The 20,178-nt window shown below is 43.2% G+C and overlaps 1 protein-coding gene across 9 annotated transcripts in view; it reads right to left on the bottom strand.

The window, feature by feature from the left end:
* RIPOR1 (RHO family interacting cell polarization regulator 1) overlaps window positions 1-20,178 on the bottom strand; it is a 97,513-nt gene that overhangs the window by 49,584 nt on the left and 27,751 nt on the right. For 2 of the 9 annotated variants that reach the window (XM_083752222.1, XM_083752212.1), the window contains exon 1: window positions 11,124-11,289. The exons of 6 other annotated variants lie outside the window; for them this stretch is intronic. In XM_083752222.1, coding sequence (XP_083608348.1) covers window positions 11,124-11,274 — 151 coding nt within the window. In that variant the 5' untranslated portion in view covers window positions 11,275-11,289. Of the gene's footprint in view, window positions 1-10,459; window positions 10,518-11,123; window positions 11,290-20,178 lie in introns of those variants that run through there. One more of the 9 variants, XM_083752223.1, reaches the window with a different exon arrangement.

The raw sequence follows: 20,178 nt of genomic DNA, 5'->3' as shown, positions 1-20,178 counted from the left end.
AGCAAACGTCCTTGGATTGGGGGAGACTAAATTTTCTTTTTAAGCTAAAATAAAATGAAGGAGCTTTGTTGGGTTCCCTAAAACTCCAGTTTTCCCAAAATGGTTCAGCATTTGGGACTCAGTGGTACAGCACATGCTTTACATCCATAAAGTTCCAGATTTGATCCCTAGAATCTCCAGTTGGGGACTGGCAAGACTCCTGCCTGCCTGGCAGCAGATCTCCAGAACTTAATATAGAAAATACTATGCCATATAGACCAAAAGTGTGACTCTGTATGTATAAGGAATCTTCCTACGCTTCAGGAATGTAGTTGAACTGAAAGTTGGCAGTAGAGGGCAGTGTAGAGCAAGCCAAGCTGCTACAATCCTTGCAAGAACAAGAACCTGTTACTTCGCTCTCCCCACAATGCCTAGGGGCTCCCACAAACCACTGTTTCTAAGAACATGAACTAAGGTGCCCTCTAAGAGGCCAAAATGGCTTTTTATAATTAGGTGAGCAGGCTGGTAGTCAACAGCTGAGTGGTAACATGGGCTATGGTCTGCCATTATTCTGTGTCTTGCTTACTTGTTTATGGCAAAAATATTGAACTTGAATTTGGAAATTCCATTTTAGCTATCAGAACCAATGCATAGAATTCTCTTTTGCACCTCCAAAATAAGTTGCAGATCAGCTTCTTTAGCGACACATTTCCACAGATGGGCCCTTGCACACATATCTAGTTGCACAAAACCCATCTCACTCAGCCCACAGAGGCCATCCAAATGGTAGCTAAGGCAGTCCTTTTTTTCTATAAAAAAGTTTAGGGGTACTCTCACTTTCCTACTCTACTCATATTGAAATACTGCCCCTCAATGAGGCCAAACTTAGATTCACAATATGTTTAGGGGTATGCGTACCCCTGCATACCCCCAGAAAATAAAGCACTGGGTTAAAGTATCCAGAGGATGGCAGATATGAGGGTACAATGAGGGCCATGGATGGACTACTGCTTTTTTCTGAATAATATCCAAAGTGCAGGCTTTGTCAGGTAATCAACACACTGGCAACACAGTATCCCCCCCCCCAACCTTGAAAAACAGTTATTTAAATCAAAAGCCTTGTTTCCAGTATCTGAAAAACCACAAAAAACCATTGTTTTACAAGGTTCTGCTTCAGGTTCCTACAGAGCCAAGGCCTAAGCATGTTCGTGCAGATATTAAATCCCCAGGGAATTCAATGGGACTTGCTTCCAATTAAGGATGCTTTGGTTTGCAGGATAAGATTCTGATCTAAGTACCAGTGATAAGCTTAAAGAAGCTGAAAATGAAAGGAGCAATAAAACAAAGATAGAAGAGAAGGCAAACTGGCTTCTTTTTTGAAAGCCTCTTTTTTATGCTAGCTGGAGAAAAACAGGAGGGGGGGAGGGGGGACTATCGCAACCAGAACTAATGATGTAAATGTACATTCACATTTACATAATTTATTTTAAGTGCCAGATTTGGGCCTGCCTGCTTCACCTTGGACTAGCAGCTAATTAACCATTTATTCATAAAGCACTTTAAGGTTTTCAGATCTTTTTTTTTCTGGCCATCTTTTTTCCCCACCCACAGAAGGCAGCTTTAGATTGAAACAGGCTATGCCATCTCTCTTGGGAGAACACGGTGACAGGCATGCGAGGAAGAGAGCATGCACTGAGCTGCGACTAAGGTTAATGGGCTCATGCAGACTTCCCTCCACCCCCATCACTCTTTCAGCTGGAGAAGAAGACCCTTTAAAAGAACTCCAGTGGTTCCCCCGCCCCCAGTTGAAAGGCTGCTCCCTGATGCATCATTTGATGCTAAAAGCTTTCATTTCATTCGGGATCTCCAATGTGAGCGCAAGAAAGAATTTATTCATGGGTAAAAAAAGAGCCTGGCACACTCTACCTCCTTCCCCATCTGCTTCTGCCCCGCCACCCCACAATCTGGGCTGCCTCATATTTAGAGCATTTAATGCCTTCTCACTGAGGAACACAGAGTGTATATGGGAGACAAAGCAACAGTTGAAAGGAACACGCAGAGGGGCAAAGCAGAGAGAGGAAAGAAAGAGTGCAATCCTATCTGTTTGAAAAGATTGGGAGATAATGAAAGAAGAAAATAAATGACTGCTTTATTTCTTACATAGATACCTAGGAAGCCACCTTATACTGAATCAGATCATTGGTGCATCTGTCTCAGCACTGTCTAAACTGACAGGCAGCAGTGCTCCAGGGTTTCAGGCAGAGGTCTCTCCCAGCCCTACCTGGGAATTGAACATGGGACCCTCTGCATGGAAAGCAGATGCTCTGCCACTGAGCTACGACACTTAACACTCAAACCCACCTGTTCTTCTATGTCTATACTGGGTCCTTCTCTCTTGGCCTAAAACAGCAGCTTCCAGGCTTTGTTATAGAGAAGCATGCAGGTCCTTGGAAGTTGCTTAAGGTTTCTCAATACAAACATAAATGCACATGAGATATCCCCCCCTGCCCATCCCAGTCATATGTAATCATGTGTCTAGGAGTTATCCTCCACTTAAACAGCTGTTACTCTAGGAGAATTGCTCATGAAGTCACTGATATGTCTTCAACACACAGTCTATCACAGCCGTCACCAACCTGGTGCCCTCCAGTCATTTTGGACTAAAACTCCCATAAGCCCCAGTCAGCACAGGGAGATCTGGAGTCCAAAACCTCTGGAGGGCACCAGGTTGGTAAAGGCTTGTTAATCAGAAGTTGAAACTTATATATTTAGTTCTATAGAAAATGTTTCAGGCTGCTTTTCAGCTATGCAGACCCTCAAAATGGCTGAAAATAAAACAATAACAACCCTTCATAAAAGAATTCATTGGTAAAACACACATACTGTCCATACTATCAGCAGCTTTATACCATATTAAACATAAACAGTCCTAGTTCTTAAAAGGCTTGGTGGAAAAAAAATATTCACAGAAGGTCTTGCAAGGGAATTCTACAACGCAAGCCACCCACCCCACAAAAAACCTAAATTTTTGGTTGTGGTTAATCTTATTGTGGATGGTGATGGCACCTATAGCAACATCCCTCCTTGCGAACCTTTGTTCACTGTTGCAGAGTAGGGAGCGGGGAGCCACTCTGGGAATGTGTTTTGAGAGCAAGATATATCTCTGGAGAAAGCTGTTCCTGAAAGCCTGTGGCCCTCCAGATGTTACCAGGATCCAACTTCCACCAGCCCCAGCCATATAGCCCATGAAGAGGGAGTCATAATTGAGGAGAGTCAGGGGTTCCTCAACCCTACCTTATGCCAGACCAATTACAGCAGCAATGGGGGACCAGCAGCTTTAATTTGGCTAGAAGCAAAATGATAAACCCATAAGTTGAGAAGGGAATTGGTGAAATGAACTGGAAGCGAATAGCCCTTGACACAAGCAGGGTCCACTGACAGGTAAGCTTCTGTATGGGAGGGCTGGGTGGGCTTCAGGCTTTCAATTTGCTTTTTTTAAACACACACCCACACATCCTGGGAAGAGCCACCAATTGGAGACAGTTGCAAAATATACACATTTCAAGTTAAGGACGCCTCTCAGTGCATCCCAAGCCCAATAATTCGTTCACAGCATGAGAACTGAGCTCACAGTGCTTTCACACTAAACATTCACCCCTGGTTAAAGTTTCTTCTTTTCATCAGCCTTCCTGATGAAAAGTTGGTGATGCAGCCTCTCTGCTGTTGCTCTGGTTAGACTACTGGGAGTCAGAAAACATGGCCAATCTACTATGAATGGCTCTCAGATCTACCAGCAAAGCTGGCTCTACGTTGCAATATAGGGCAAGGACACTTCAGGCTACAGATATCACCCCCCTCTCAAGGTTAAAGAGGTCCTTTGCCCTCTCAAATACCATGGGACTGCAGGAACTCTTATCAATACCACACGTCTCAGGGGAAAGGCTCTTCCTTCTTCCTGATGCACACCAGCTCATTTGTTCTCATTAAATTTTAACAAGAACAGAGCTCTGGAGACAGAGGCAGTGTATGTGGTGCTCTCCATATGCTTGTAGTTCTTCAACTACATCTGGGCAGCCACAGGTCCCCCACCCCTGTAGTATAGGTTTGCTACCAGAAGACTATTCAGTGCATCTTCCTGTTTTTTTATCTGCAAGGGTCCCCTGGTAATATATTCAGATTAAAAGCCCCACACCATTCTCTGTTCAAAGTTAGAAGACTAGACACAATACTGTGATACAAAATTCACCCATGCCCTGCATCTAATTTGCGGCACAAACACAATGCTGTTATCCCCACCTGCACACCACTTCCACTTCTAAGGCTTGGTGTCCCTATTCATTTCCCCCAGAATGCTACCTTGTCTTTCTTTTAGAAGCAATCAGTATTCTCGCAGCCCTGCTGCTTCCTTTCCAATCCAAAACAGGCAAAAAGGAAGAAACAGGGAGGTTTCCAATACACTCGGAATTTCTCTCTCTGGTTTTGCTGCCACAGGTCATTTTTGAGCCAAGTGCTATTCACAGAATTTGTACGCAATGTGTATCCACAACAGAGAGAATTGTGGGAAAGGGAATTACCTTCTAGGGTTCACTCCCATCCCTGGCCAGTAGCACCATCTTGGAATCAATGCAGTGAGGAACGGTTGAAAGAACTGGATATGATCAGTCTAAGTTATAATAAGTTAAGGAAAGACATGATTGGGATCTTCAAAGATCTGAAGAGCTGTAACACAGAAAATGAAGCACTCATTCTCTCTTGCTCCAGAAGGCCAAGCCTTGAAACAAAAGCTGGGAACAGAGGGAAGCAGATTTCAGCTAAGCCTTGGGAGAGGCATACCAATGATATGAGCTTTCTGATAGTGGAACAGACTGCCTCAGGAAATGGTGATCTTTCCTTTTCTGGGGGCCTTTTAAGCAGCAACTGGATAGCCATCTGTCAGGGACTCTGCAGTAGTTTCACCCTGAGTTGCAGATTCTGAACTGAGGAGGGAGGTGGACTAGATGTTCTCCAAGACAGCTTCAAACTCTTATGACTCTTATCTCAATTTCCTTGTGCAGATCCCATCCAATGAGCAGGTCTATAGACTGCTCTGCACATGGATGCACTCAAAACATCCTGTGCTCTTTATTTCATGCATTCACAGGCTCTCTAGGACAAAGCTGGGTAAGCCCGTGAGTAAAATGTGGCTTACCAGGGCTCCCAATTTGGCTTGTGAGGCCATTTCCCCTAAGACATGCTCACCACCCCACACTTGACATCAGAAAAGAAGGAGGCACTCATGTGGCAACAACCAAATGTTTGGGAGCTTAATGCAAGCTCCCAATTCTTCATTTCAGCTAGAGCAAGGTGAGCTCCCACTGCCAATCAGCTGATGGGAGATGAAAGCAATTTCCATTTTGCAAACAGCCCTGCACTACTCCTTGGTTTTTGGAAGTTCAAAAAACAGTGCAGCGCTGTTTGCAAAAGGGCTTTCATACAGTCAACACAATGAACCTTGAAGCCCCAACAACTGGGCTTCAAAGCACAGTGTCACCAAACATCATAGAGATACCAAGGTGATTGATTGATTGATTGATTGATTGACAGAGAGACAGTTCCACTCACCTGTCAAATCTGGCCTGCTAAGGGTTGGAGAAGATCAGGATCTAGGCCAGAAAAGATTCCCCACCCCTGCTCTGAGCTCCACCAGTGACACCGTACACTACAAAATGGCATCTATCCTGATGTGTTCCCTGCGCCATGGCGTCTCTGCTCCTTTCACCAGCAACTGAAACCAACTTTTGTAGCTCTAAAGTCCTGCAAGGCCCTCAGGCTGTACTATAGCAGGTGGGCATTAAGCATGGAAGCTCAATGGCCTCTGCACGCTGCCAAACACTGATTAACATTGGCCTTGCCAAGAGCAAGATGCTTGCCAAAGGAGCTGGGGACAATGGGACTGTGCGAGCCAGACTGCCGCTGCTGCAGTGGAAAGAACATGAAGCAGAAACAAGTTAAATTTATTGCTGCCCATGGCTGTGATGGAAGGATCTTCAGACCACTACCAAGAAAACAGGCATCAGATTATGGTGCAATAAAATATATGGGCAAGTGATGCCCATGATGCAAATAAGAAGGCCTTACTCATTTACTGTTGGTAGGAAATGAGCAAATAAAGGAAATGCGTATTCTTTCTGCAGCAAAACCATTCCAGCATCTGTCTGGCACTCAGGGAAATAATAAAGGTAGACAGAAGGAAAAATTCAAAATCCAGAATTTAAAGTCTTATAAATTATTCGAATAGCCTCCATCCTTAAATTATGGTACTCATCAAGAAACTGATCCTTAAAACTGCAACTCATTGCTGCACCTCAACACCAGCACAAGCTGGTAGCAGCTGAGAATGTGAACCAAGATGCCCCTACGTTGTGGCTCATCTTAACCATGAAATCACCAACTGATCACAAGAGAAGGCATATTTTCTCATCCTCAAACATCCAAACCCCCCCCCCCATACTGATTTATCAACAATGACCTACCTTACCGGATCGGATGGCCTTGGACTGCTGGTTGCCATCTGTCAACCCTACCTATTTCACCTGGTTGTTGTAATGATAAAAAGTACACACTTGAGCTCCACTGTGGAAGGGTGAGATAAAAAAGTAACTAATAAATATACACATACAAATTACATCATTCTCTAGAGATGTGGCTGTTTACCTTGAATGAACCAACAGACACACACTATTCCCTTTCCTTGTTAAATAGTCCCCCCGCTCTTGTAGTCTTAAAGCAGAGATGAGGAACCTGTGGCCCTCCAGATATTGCTGGACTACAGTTCCCATCAGCCCTAGCCAGACTGGTCAGTGGTCGGGGTGATGGGAGGCAAAGTCCAACAACAGAGGACACCAACCCCGATATTCCGCTGCAGTCTTGCAGCAGAGAGCAGAGGCAGCTTCCCAAGGGCACATTTTTAGAGCAGTCTTGCTGGGAGCAAACTCAAAACAGAGGTCAAAAGCGGTTAGGAAGCTATTTCTGGCTTTAACCTGGACTTGGTCCATTGAGAGCTGCAGTGCAGCATGCCCATCCTGCAGTACTTTTCATCTGGGCATTGCCAGCCTGACCTGCCAGCTGCCCAAGGGACAGATCCCAACAAGACTATTACAAGCAGCAAATCCATCACAAGTTCATATAGAACAGCTGAAGTCACTAGAAACACAATTCTACTGCAGCACAGCAGCAACAAGGGAAGGCAGAAGTTGAGTTTCAAGAAAGCATCACGTTAAAGTAACTGCATCCCATCTGCTGAAGACTTATATCAGTGACTTGGCACTAGGAGTGGACAGATCAGTCCATTTCTGGCCTGTACAAACTTCGTGCATGTTGTTTCCATATAGATGTTTTTTACCAGTTCCATACCAATTATTCTAAATATATTTTACCCTAGTATAACTCTTTTTGGTCCATTTTTGTGCTGAGACCTCTACTGCAAATCTCAGAAAAGGGTTGTATCCAACATTAGTCCTACTGGTTGCACACCCACTGAAATTAATTAACTTAGATATATTAATTTCAGTGGGTCTACTCCCAGTTTAACTTGGCTGAATGCAACCCAAGGTGTGAAATCTGAAGGATAATTACATTTTGATCTGTGTGTTGGTCTGGGAGGCGTGAATTAGGTCAGTTTGCTTAAAAATGGAGACTGCACAAAATTCTTCTCCATCCCTCCTTGGAACTTATGAAGTGTACAGCACAAGAGAGATGCTCCCATGGAGAACTAGGCAAAAAAAGACCACTACAAAATGCAGACTCGGGGATCTCATAAATGCTAAGACACCACAAAACCTGACCTAAGCAAGGAGTTTTATTCCTTTGTGGAGGACTCCTGCCTACACCTACACATAAACAAGCACAGATATATACAGAGACCACGTGTTCCTGAATTGCTCTCTTCTTCGCCCACCTCTCAACTCCAGCCCAGCCCACAAGCAGCTTTGCAGCAATTATTTCAGCTAATAAGCTGTCATTTGGCAGAATTCACGTGGCTTTTCTGCATAATCAACCAGCACAGGCATTGTTTGCTGTTGAGGGCTCAGGAAACGACTGCAGTCTAATTATTCTACAGACCTCCCATTAAGGGGAGGAGGGAGAACTTGCAAGATTAATAGGATCCTTTTTTTAAAAAAAGCCTTCAAGAAGCCAAGAGACAGAACAGATGGCCTCCTCCATTAAAAACAATATACTGTAGTTTCAACTATATAGCCTTGGTCTCTGTTCAATCGCATAAGTTCCCAAAAATTGCATTAAACATCTGTTGATCGCATTGGTTCTGGTTATTAAACTCTACAATATACCCGTTGTCCAAACTGCAATTATCCAAATGGCTTGTTGGTCTGAAATAGCTGTATGTTCCCACACCTGTTGATGTAATCCAATGTAAATAACCACAGTTGCATTCATACAGACTTTTGCTGATCCAAACCCATCAATGCAGTTAATAATGATAAATAATATAAAAATAAATAAATCAAGATTTTGCACACATTTATCAGCAAAAGGATTCACCTTTTTCTCCTTTCTATGCCTTAGGCCGTGTTTGACCAGTTCCACCCAGGCTGGGCCAGGAGCAGAGACGCTTTACCATACAAAATAAATAAATCCCTGTTCTTAAGAAGCTGTCATGTCAGAGAGGTGGCTTACATTAGAAACACTTCCCCTCAAATCTAGTTTACTATATGGAGGGCTTGTTTTGTGAACTACTTATCAGGGAGAAAGCTTCTAATGCAACCTTCTCCCTGACATGCTACATTTCTAAGGGCAAGGATTTAGTTATTTATTTGTATTGAGGAACGCGGAATCCTATGAGTCACAATCTGAAGTAAAACCGCCCAGATGCTGAGCTACAACCCACATCAGTAAGAACTAGGAGTTTTCTTCCTTTCCTTTTTTCTTTTTTCTTCATTTTCCCGCAACACAATCTGCGTTAACAAGCCTTCTTCGTATCTAGCTTGGCACCTTACTCCCACAGCGCAGAAAATCAGATGTGGGAATCAAGTTATCTTACTGTGAAAAAAGATACATGCTTTTGTTTTATTGCTTGAATTATTTAAATTTAGTTTTATTGGTAATTTATTATTATTGTAAAGCACTGTAATTTTGTGTTAATACTTTTTTTAAAAGGGGGAAGAATCAATACACTTTATAAAGGAATAAACAAATAAAAGCCACCCTTTTCACAACTAAAAGGGACATGACTTTATTATAAGATTTGGAATTTCTTACGTCTTTTAATCCTCACCCAGCTAAGGGGCTGTCACATGGAGGATGGCAAGCTTGTTTTCTTTTGCTCTGAAGGCTAGGACCCAAACCAATGGATTCACTTTACAAAGAAAGGAGGTGCTGACTAAACATCAGAAAGTATTTTCTGACAGCAAGAGCAGTTCAGCAGTGGAACTCTCCTTAACTGGAGGTTTTCAAGCAGAGGCTGGAGGACCATTTTTCACAGATGTTTTAGTTGAGATTCCTGCATTGCAGGGGGTTGGACTAGATGACCCTTGGGATCCCTTCCCACTATACATTTCTATGATTCTACGAACACAGAGTAGCTAAGAGAATGCTAAGCTTCCAATCAACAGACTTAAACAAAGGAAGAGGGGTGATAAAATCCAAGGGTGCTATAAATTACAATGTGAATCATAAACCTGGCACATTGAAATAATATATGGACGACACCAGTGAAATTTCTGTAATATTTTCAGAGCAAAGCTCTGCCCAATGAGTGTTTTTCTTCCTCTCAAAAAGATTTTTGGCAGAAAATGAAAGAACAATTGCTTGCCGCTGAAGAGGCTGAGGTCAGATGGTAAGGATTATAAATACAGCGGCTGGCAGGCTGACAGCTCTCCACAGGTGAATATGCTGGTGACTTTGCCATAAGCTTTGCCATATCGATGACTACTAAACCAGACAGGTTTGGCATTCTCTACTTGAATTCGTTAGCTCGTGGCTTTAATCACAGGTTCAACAAAAAAACAACAACTCTAAAATGTAGGCCTTTGACCCTGTGCCTGAGTTATTTTCAAAGCCACGATTTGCTTGGCAAAATAACCTGTCCCATTTGACCCAGGTTTACATCACATACAAATGTCACAATCTTCTAACTCCAGATCAATTAAGCCACAGAAACTACCACACCCTGATAATGTATTAAGGCCTGATCTATACCGGGAATCTTAAGGCTGTAAGAACTATACCACTTCAGACTGCAACTGGGCAGGAAAAACAATTCTGAATTGCCATTTAAAAACAGCCACCACCCTATCTTCCCTGTTGTGGTACTTTTCTGTTTGCTAAGAACTTTTCACATTTTATCGCCATCATGTCTAAAGTGACAAATTCTAGTCTACCATGTTACACAAGAAGAAACAGGATGCATCAGAATGTAGGGCTTGGACAGCAAATCCCTCACCAGCCACAAAGCCCACCACAGAACGGCCCTTGGACAAATTACCATCACATCCCTTAAGACTGTTGACAAAACAGAATAAATCCATGTGTGGTGCCCTGAATCCATTACCCTGGAGGAAGAAAGAAAATGTGATTTTAATAAATATTAACAAGCCATCACATGGGTCTGAATCCCCATATCACCAATAAAAGTCTACTAGAGAAACAGAACTTTTCTCTTTCCAGAGTTCAACCACTATGGCAGCAAGCAAAAATTAGGAGGCTGAAGGATGCCAAGGCAAAAACCAGTCTGCTCCTAAGGATCTTGAAGATGTGCTCTTAGTGAAGCAGAAAGAGAAATCTGGGTTCTTCTTTCTTCCAGAGACACCCCTCAACCCTACAGCAAAGCAAGCAAAGAGAAATTCAAGCTTATACCCATGGCTGGCAGGACCATAACAAAGCTCTCCACCCATCACTAGTCAAGAGCGATAACTGGTTTTGGTAGCTGCTTCCTCCAAGTACCACAACCTTTTCACTCTATTCTGCGACTGAGGTAATGTATCTAGTCAGCGGTTGCATCTCAGCCAGCCCAGTTACAAGCTAAACACATACCGCTCACCAGATATAAAGTGCCGGGGGGGGGGGGGCACACTCGGCTATCCCAGAGCTGTCTGCCTTGTCTTTAAGTTTCACCTGTCAAAATGTTTGCGGAGCCCCTGGAGACTTACATGTCCAGGTGTCCAGGCAGATCAGGCAGGGAGAGAAAGCGTGTCCGGCTCTTGTCGCATTTCCTTTGTTCCACTCCCATGGACAGAGCGAAAACACTGAAGTCTTAAAGGCACTCGCTCTGAAGCACCCACCCCCTCCTGCCTTTGCCATGGAAACCGTCCGAAGCCATGTGATTGAGACAGGAAACCAAGGGGAAGCGCCTCCTTCCCACACCCCTCCTCACCCACACGGGAAGGAGACAGGAGACTGCTGCCATGCTGAGTAAGATATAACAAGGGGAGGCTGCGTTAAGGCAGGTCCCCCATCTCTCTCACACACAAGATTCCAGACCAATTCCAGGCAATCTGTTTAAAGGCAAAGCTCACTATCTCCCTTTTGAGTCTGGCATCTCTTTGCCATGGGATCAGATCTCTTCAACTTGGGAGAACAGTGTGAAGAAATGTTGGCATACTGCAGAACAAGAGTTTGCTTAACGCTAGCAAGGCCGGGCTTACTTTTGGAAGATCTGTTGGGCAGGTTTTCCTTCTGCTCAGAGTCTGGTCGAATTCCATATTTGTGGCCAGGGAAGAATTGAAGCTCTGTCTCAAACTGGCTAGGACTCTAAGGTTTGGGTTTGGGCTTGTTTTGTGTACACATGGGGTTTCTTTTGGCATCCCACTGCAGTATGTGGCTTGGCTCACTTCCTTAAAGCTCATCAGATATATTTGTTTTGTTGGCATATTCTCAAGTGCACCTCTTCTCTGTTTATGTCATATTGTCACCTTGTTTAATGAGTGGGTGTCCTTTCTTTTGGACAGGGGATTGAGCTATATGGACCCTCCAGCTTTTATTTTTAACTGGGAGGGGGGATATTCTCCACAGCATCTCGTGAAAGGGACAGGAACTTGGACCATTTTGTTTTGCAGCCTCACTAAGTTATCTGGTCTAGCGGTTCCTGGGTATGCATTAAGGAGAATGCAAGAGCTGTAACTCAGTGGTAAAGAAAATGTTTGCATGGATAAAAATCCCAAGTTCAATTCCCGGTGTCTCCAGTTAAAATGATCAGGTGGTTGGTAACAAAATGGACCTCTGCCCAGGACCCTGGAGAACCACTGCCAGAGTAACGATGAGATGGACCAATAATTCAGCTCAATGAATTTATGCCCTTCATCTTGGGGTACATGCAGGGATTGGATATGCGCAGCTATCAACAATGGACACATTTAGAAGAACAACAGCAAACACATGACAGAGGCTTGCAACTCTATAGTTGCGCAGTCCAGCTTTGCTGATATAGGAAGGAAGGATGGTGGAAGGAGGGTGGGTTTGGGTTCCTTCTAAAGCTACCCACAATGTCTCCCTTGGCTCAGGAACCAGGAAGCCACTTGAACCTTTACTACTAGGCTTACTGAAGTTTAAATTTACCACTTGACTGGCTGAAGACTTCCCTGTATGTTGCTCAGATTCAGTTTCAATGCCAGGCAACAGGACAGTTTTAAATGCATGTATAGAAATGGAAAATTTGACCCGTTTTGTCCTTTCATTCAGAACAGACCAAAAGTGCCAAAGGTGGGACTACAACCAAAGGCATTTCATATTCCATTGGTTACACCCCAGTATTTCCTTTGATCCAGCTGGGCAATTCTAATCCTTAGGAAGCTTTAGAATTGCAGTCCCCGGCAGAGGCTTTCACAGCAGCCGAAGATAAGGACCAAGCAGAAGGCGACTCAGCAGTCACATCCCCAACCCCCAATCTGAGTAATCCATTGGCTCATCCTCTTGCACAACTAAGAGCAACAACACTCTGGAGCAGCCTAGAGGAGACCAGGGAAGCAGCATGGCTAAGGTCCAAGACCTCCTTCCCAGTTATGCCATGAGTCACTATGACCTGTCCATTCTCCCCCCCCCCCCCTTCTCTGCCAAGCAGTGCCTGTGACTCCCCTGTGCCTCAAGGTGCTTCTGCACTACCTTTCCCTCCCTGTGGAGAATTGTGTCATTACGAAAGAGTCCAGACGAAAAGGCTGCCAAATGTCATATTCCAGCATCTTAAGAAATAAAGAACACTTTTTCTGACCTTCAAATCCAACACAATTAGAGGGCTAGCTTTTCACTTATGTGGACTGGCAAACATCTGGAATGAGAAATGGCCTGCCAGGCAGCTGGCAATGTGGCTGGTGCATTGCTTCACTTGCAGTCATTACTTTTTTAGCACATGTGGATCCCTTTGAAAAAAAAATAAAAAATTCTGCATATCAGCTGTTCAAAAGGATTATGCAACTACATTCAGCCTCCCTATCTCCCCAACCTCTTTCCCACTAAGATGCTCATCAGCAGTATCTTAACTATCTTTGTATGTTTCAATTCCACTATTACATGTTCTGAAAGACAGTCCCTGTAAACAGTATCACTTTTCAACTGCCAGTACTGGCTTGATCTTCTTCTTTTCAATTCCTTTTTTCCCAAGAGTGCACATGCATTAATAAAAAGGTCAAAACAAAACAAAATGAATTAATGTTCCAACTTTTAACTTGGAATTTTACAAATATCCTGGCAATCAAGTGCCGCAGCTGACACAGGCAACTTTACCATAGTGAAACATGCAAAGCTGACTACATATACACCACGTGACAACGAAGTTGGAAACTGGGAATTGTGAAGTCCAAGTGGAAGCCTCCTTAGTGTTATTTCCAGGCTTCACAGCTTTGGGCCTAGCTGGGGAAAGACCACTGCAAATTTAAGAAGCATAAATGAAAGAAATTCTGGATATCCGTGGAACTGTTGACCAGATGACTCCAGGGCACTGCTATATGCAGGCTCCAGCAGGGAAGAACCAGTTTACACAAGTACTTCTATGGCCCATTACAAAATTTCTGAGTTCAGTGAGAGGCAGCCTGGCTCCTATTTCCAATGAAATGTACTCTGGAATGGAATAATGCTATGGAAAGCCAGCTTTTCTGTCTATCACACTTCACTACCATTTCGAGGGTGCCCAGTTAAGATCAGTCAACAGGAACAACTGTAAAAAGCAAACACTTTTCAGTTATGAACTCAGGCTTTCTCTTCTGTAGATTTTGGCAACAGGCAGCCTCTGAGTGACTCCTGCATGGCTGTGTAGCGGCAAAGTCACTTTAAAACTAGACCCTGTTCCTAGCCATTCTCAGCCAATGAACAGAAGGGAACTAAAAGGCAAAAGAATTTTCAGCATTTATGCTTCCCCTTCTCTCGCTTGTGCACAATCTGGAAGGAAGAGGTCATGCAAACTGGGGGCAGGGGAGGAAAGAGGAAGTCTGAAAACTGAGGTAGTCATGGGGGGGGGGGGACTCGCCACCTGTTTATAAACATAAACAGATATGCCATGTGGTACAGAGCAAATATCAGGAAAATTAAATTCTCCTTCTGATATAGGCAACAGCATTCTTTTAAGTGATACACAACGTGGAGAAATACCCTGAATAAACTTCCAAAATAATTCATTACACTTTTGAAAATAGGCTTGGGAAATGTGTAGACCAAGCAAAACACAGCATTTGTGCAGTACATGTATTTACGGTATTTCCCGTACCTCCGGGACCGCCTCTCCTGGTATGCCCCACGGAGAGCCTCAAGGTCCATAAATAACAACACCCTAGTGGTCCCGGGCCCTAAGGAAGTTAGATTGGCTTCGACCAGAGCCAGGGCCTTTTCAACTCTGGCTCCGGCCTGGTGGAACGCTCTGCCTCATGAGACCAGGGCCCTGCAGGATCTGATTTCTTTCCGCAGGGCCTGTAAGACAGAGTTGTTCCGCCTGGCCTTTGGCTTGGAGCCAGTTTGATTCCCTCCCTCCCCCCCCTCTCTTTTTTCCCCTTCTTTTCCTTCTCCTCCTGCGATGAGGCTACATTTTAATATTTTAATGTTCCTTATTTTAATTGTTGTGTTTTATTTTTGTTTTTAAGTTTGTAATCATTCATCTTGTTTTTATTATTGCTTGTAAGCCGCTCTGAGCCCGGCCTTGGCTGGGGAGGGCGGGGTATAAATAAAAAATTATTATTATTATTATTATTATTATTATTATTATTATTATTATTACCTTATTCAGAATACTAAATTTAAGTAGTGACCATCTTTACAAATCAATGGAGATGTTGCTATTAACCTATTTAAATTTAATTTAATAATCTGACAAGTATCTGCAGGAACAAAGATCGCTAAATACATTAGAATCTTTGGGACCAGCAAAAACACCAGTTAGCATAGAAAGCAGGCAATTAATTGCCCACTGGCATTAATTCGTATTTTAACCTTTTTCTCGTATATCCAGAAATTCTACTAAATTTTATCAGTTAATCTCATTAATTCCAAAATGGATGGGTACATACTAACAAATAGTAGCAAATCATCTGAATACAAACCTAATTTAAATTCCACTTGCTCATGCACAAAACCATAGATCTTCCTGTTCTGTCTAACTGCACGTGCCAACATTTCCAAAACATAGCTCAAATATCAGTGGAGGAAGAGGGCAGTTTATCTTGTACCTTTCTCTATTATCAAACAAATCTGAAAGGATTCCATTTACCCTTACTTGCAACTTAGAAGAGTAGCACAATATTCGAATCCACTTTATAACATCATGAGGAAATTCAAAATTTTCCGAAGCAACATAAACGGTGTCTTATTTATGGCCCATCAGCTTTGAGTATTCAGCATTCCCTTAACAGCTGGAAATAATAATTGGATCATCATAAAATACCAAACCAGTTGCTACTGTTTATAAATGTTTATTTGAAATGTATAAAGTAGAAGATCAGAAACTTATGGAACAATGGAACCATGAATTAGAGTGTGCCATGCAAGCTAAATAATGGAAAATTGCTTTAGAATCTATACAGAATGTTTCTTTAGATTTAAAACTGAGATTGGGTCAACAAAAAAATTGCATTTTGGGTATACTAGACTCCACATCAGATAGATGCTGGAGGTGCAATGTTGGAAATGCCTCATTGAGACATATGATGTGGACTTGTCCAGTGATACATCCTTCTTGAAGTTGCTGTTCATATTAAACTGGTACTGGAGAAATCATTGATATGTGTGTGTGTTCATGTATTTTTAAATTATATTCCATGTACATGGAGACTAAAAGCAGGACAACAGAAACAGACTTTATTGGTGCTTGTGGTTGCTAAGAGACTTACACTTCATATTTATCTTCGAAGGATAAATATTCACCATCTATTATGCAATTGTTTGAAGGCCTTAATGCCCTTGCTACATTTGAATCTACTTTCTATAAACACCAACTTTGTTTGGGTACATACTCAGACATTTGGAGGGCATATTTCATTATGTATGTGTAAATTCAGATGGATGTACTGATGTTTATTGTTCTGTGAAAGTGAGCTGACGATTTTGCTTTTCTTACTGCCCTCTTTGTGTTCTTTTCTTCTTTAATAAATTCGCAAAAATAACAGTTATATATGTGTGTGTATAAAAAGACACTAAAGCTGAGCAATGAGAAACAGAATGTGATTATTATAACATACCTCTCATGTGAGCAGGAACAACATTAATCTCTCCCTGTCTTTGAAACATAAGCAAAGTTAAATGTAAAGATTGAGCAGTCTGCTGCCCAATTCTTTGCTGAACATATTTCTGGAGGCGGTTGTGGTGTACCCACTGTTCCTGCGCTATAAATTATAGCAGCTGGAGTCTGTGGGCATCAGTAAAGCATTGCTAAATCTACTCCCTTCTGTGCAATTAGCAGTTCCCCTTAAAGTCTGAGGACATTTATAGGACTTAGGAACAGAGATAATGTGCTTCAACACTGCACATGGCCCAAAGGAAGACGCCAACTTTTGCTAAGGTGTGGCTTAATCATCTTTTCCCATGTGACAACAAATTGGGGGCAGAGGAGGAGAGAGCGAGCAGCTGAGTAGCACAGCACCTGCTTTGCAGGTTAAAGATCCAGTGGTCGATTCCTGGCATCACCATTTAAAAGGATCAGGTTGCAGGGGATGGGGAAAGATCTCTGTTGGAGACCCTGGAGTACTGTTGCCAGTTAAGAGTACAGTGTTAGGAAGCTGCCTTCTACTGAGTCTCATCATTGGTACCATCTAATTCAGTACTGTCAACACTGATGGGCAGCATCTCTCTTGGGTTTCAGACAGGTCTCTCCCAGCCCTACCTGAAGCTGCTGAGGAGAATTAAACCTAAACTGCTGCATGAAAGGCTTGACCACTCAGTTATGGCCCTTCCCAAACTGGCTAGAGCAGAGTGGACAATACTGGATGAAATGGACAAGTAACTTAACTTCATATAAGGGGGCTTCCAGTGTTCCTCAGACATGTAAAGAACACCATTCTGCCACCATTAACTTTAGGCAGGTAAGAGTCTGCAAATATTCTCTTACTCTCACCAGGACAGGCAAAATTTCAACTAGGAAAAAGGTGTGAGCTGCTGTGCCAGCTCACCTTGTATAAAGATCCTACTTCGACAAAGCTACAGTTAGCTTAACCTTGAGCAGCCTAGATATTTATAATTAAAGGCCATATGATGCAAATTAAAAGACTAAATTATGCAAATGCATGCTTTTCCTAATTGTACAGTTCTGTAAAGCAGCCAGAATTAATAGAATTTGTGAATCGTGTTTACACAAGTGTTGAACTGAAACAGCACATTCAAACAGAAAAATTATTATAAAGTGAAGATTTGCATTCATGTTTTTACAAAATCCAGTCACTCACACTTTTAAGACATCCTATGCACTGAAGCATAGAAAATTATCTGCCAACAAAACTACAATTCTCTAGTAAGAAAACCAAATTCAGCAAATCAGTAAGAAAACCAAATTCAGCAAATCAGCACAACACATACTTGGCCTGCATATCCTTGCTCTGTAGATATTACAGTGGAACCTGCCATTTTAATTTTTCTTTTTATCAAGGTACACCACCACTGTCAACCCCAAAGAGTAATGTTTTGAGAAGAGGAAAGCTTTGAGTGGTTATGTAATACATAAAAGTACACAGCCACCTTGTACTGAGTCGGATCACTGACCATTCCAGCCCAGTAACATCTACAGTACTCCGAACAGTAGCAGTTTTCCATGGGAACATAGGGAGCTTTCACCAAATCAGACCATTGGCTCATCTAGCTCAGTATTTTCCACACTGGGCAGCAGTGACTCTCCAGGGTTTCAGACACTGGACATTCCCAAGCTCTGCCTGGAGATGCCAGAGATTGAAGCTGTGACCTTCTACATGCAAAGCAGATGCTCTTCCACTAAGATGGGGAAATGCATCGCCTTTGCATGCAGAAGGTTCCCGGTTCAATCCCCGGCATCTCCAGGTCAGGCTGACAGACTCCGTTATGAAACTCAGGAGATATGCTGCTGCTGGAGAAATGCTGCAATGTGGACAAAACTGAGCTAGATGGCCCAACAGTCTGACTCAGCAGCTTCGTTTTCTCTCTCTCAGGTTTTAGCTTACTTGGTTTGCATGCAGAAGGTCTCCGCTTCAGTCCCTGGCACCTCCATAAAAGGATCTCAAGCAGCAGGTGGTGGGAAAGGTTCTCTGCCTGAAAGTCTGGAGAGCAGATGCTACCCAGAGAAGACAATATACTGATCTGACCTGGTATTTTCTAGGCCTGCTACCATTTTACTGGAAATGCAAGGAATTGAACCCAGGAGCTTAGGCAGGTATTCCACTACTAAACCACGTTAGTTCCAGAAGCTTATAGTTCTACAGAAACACCTCAAAGTATATTGCACTTCTTGATGCAGAGTTAAAGAAAAGTGACATGAAGGCTGCAAGGGAGCCAATCGCAGAGACTTCACAAGTTTCCCCTAAAGCCTTTTTCAAAGCACAGTGTACTTGCTTCCAAATTGGGGGGGGGGCAGGCACTAGATTCTTCCTCTTCTCTAATAGTAGTCTGAGATTCCTATGATAAGGGATTCTGAAAGGCTAAGAGTCCTACTTACTATTGCACTGCTGCTCAAGGTAAGGCCCCCCACTCAACAAGACCATCCTTCTCTCACCTTTTAAAAACAAGCTTGACAACTGTGCCTATGTAAATGTGGAAGTTGAGAAAGGGCAGAAAGTGCACACCTTCTCTGATCAGGGGAGAGGGCTGTAGCTCTGTGGCAGAGCACATGCACTGCATTCAAACGGTTCCAGGTTCAATCCCTGGCATTTCCAGATAGGGCTGGGGGACTCTTTTCTGTAGCCCTGGAGAGGTGCTGCCAGACAGTGTGAGCAATACTGAGCTAGATGAACCAATAGAATGACTCAGCTTTCTACATTCCTATCAGATGTGAGGAACTATTCCAGAATTGACAAGAAAAGAAAATTTGTAGGAAAAGGTGTACAGGTCAGCGAGCAGCTTGTGCTCAATGGGAGACAGGGGTGGGGGGGAGAGAGAGAGAAGTGTTCTAGTGTGCATTTCCTGCGTAAGTCACCTGCCAATCCATGATCAGAACCGGACCTGCAGAGGTGTTGTACCTGCATTAGCTGCCATCCTCTGTGCAGATGGGAAATGTCAGGTCTCAGTTGCCCTGGAGGCCCAAATCTCAGAGCAGCAGTCACTCTCACTGGATAAACATTAACTCTGCTGAGGCCTCTCTGTCCCGGTCTGTCACAGGCAGAGAGCACAGGCTGTTCTAAGCTTCCTGGAACCCTTTCAAACCAACCGTCCAAATTAAAGTGAGCCTAGGGAAGAAGGTAGCCAGGACACTCTAAAGCAATCACATGCAACAAGCACCCAAAGATTTGAGGGCAGAGGAAGAACAGGGAGCGAGTTTGTCAGAGCAGCTGCATTTTCCATTGTTGTGTTAGGTGGTGGTGATGGTGTGCGTATGGGAGTTTAATGCTAACTACATCAGACGCTAAGCCAACGAGTGATGCTGTCCAGCCTGGCTTAGGGATAAGATGGCAGAAACATCAAAGTCCTAGAAGGAAAAACTGAGTCCCATGCTAGGTAATGAGGCCTTTGCACAAACCTCTGTTATACCTGTTATGGCAGCACATTCCCCATAAGCATGAAAAATTAAAAAGCAGTGCCTTCATCAATATTCCTCAATAACCAAGCATCTTCCTCAGT

Source organism: Podarcis gaigeae, assembly GCF_964106915.1.
Source record: "Podarcis gaigeae genome assembly, chromosome: 8".
Taxonomy (NCBI): Eukaryota; Metazoa; Chordata; class Lepidosauria; order Squamata; family Lacertidae; genus Podarcis; species Podarcis gaigeae.
The sequence above is the reverse complement of the archived record's forward strand: the minus strand, read 5'-3'. Positions and strand labels throughout refer to the sequence as shown.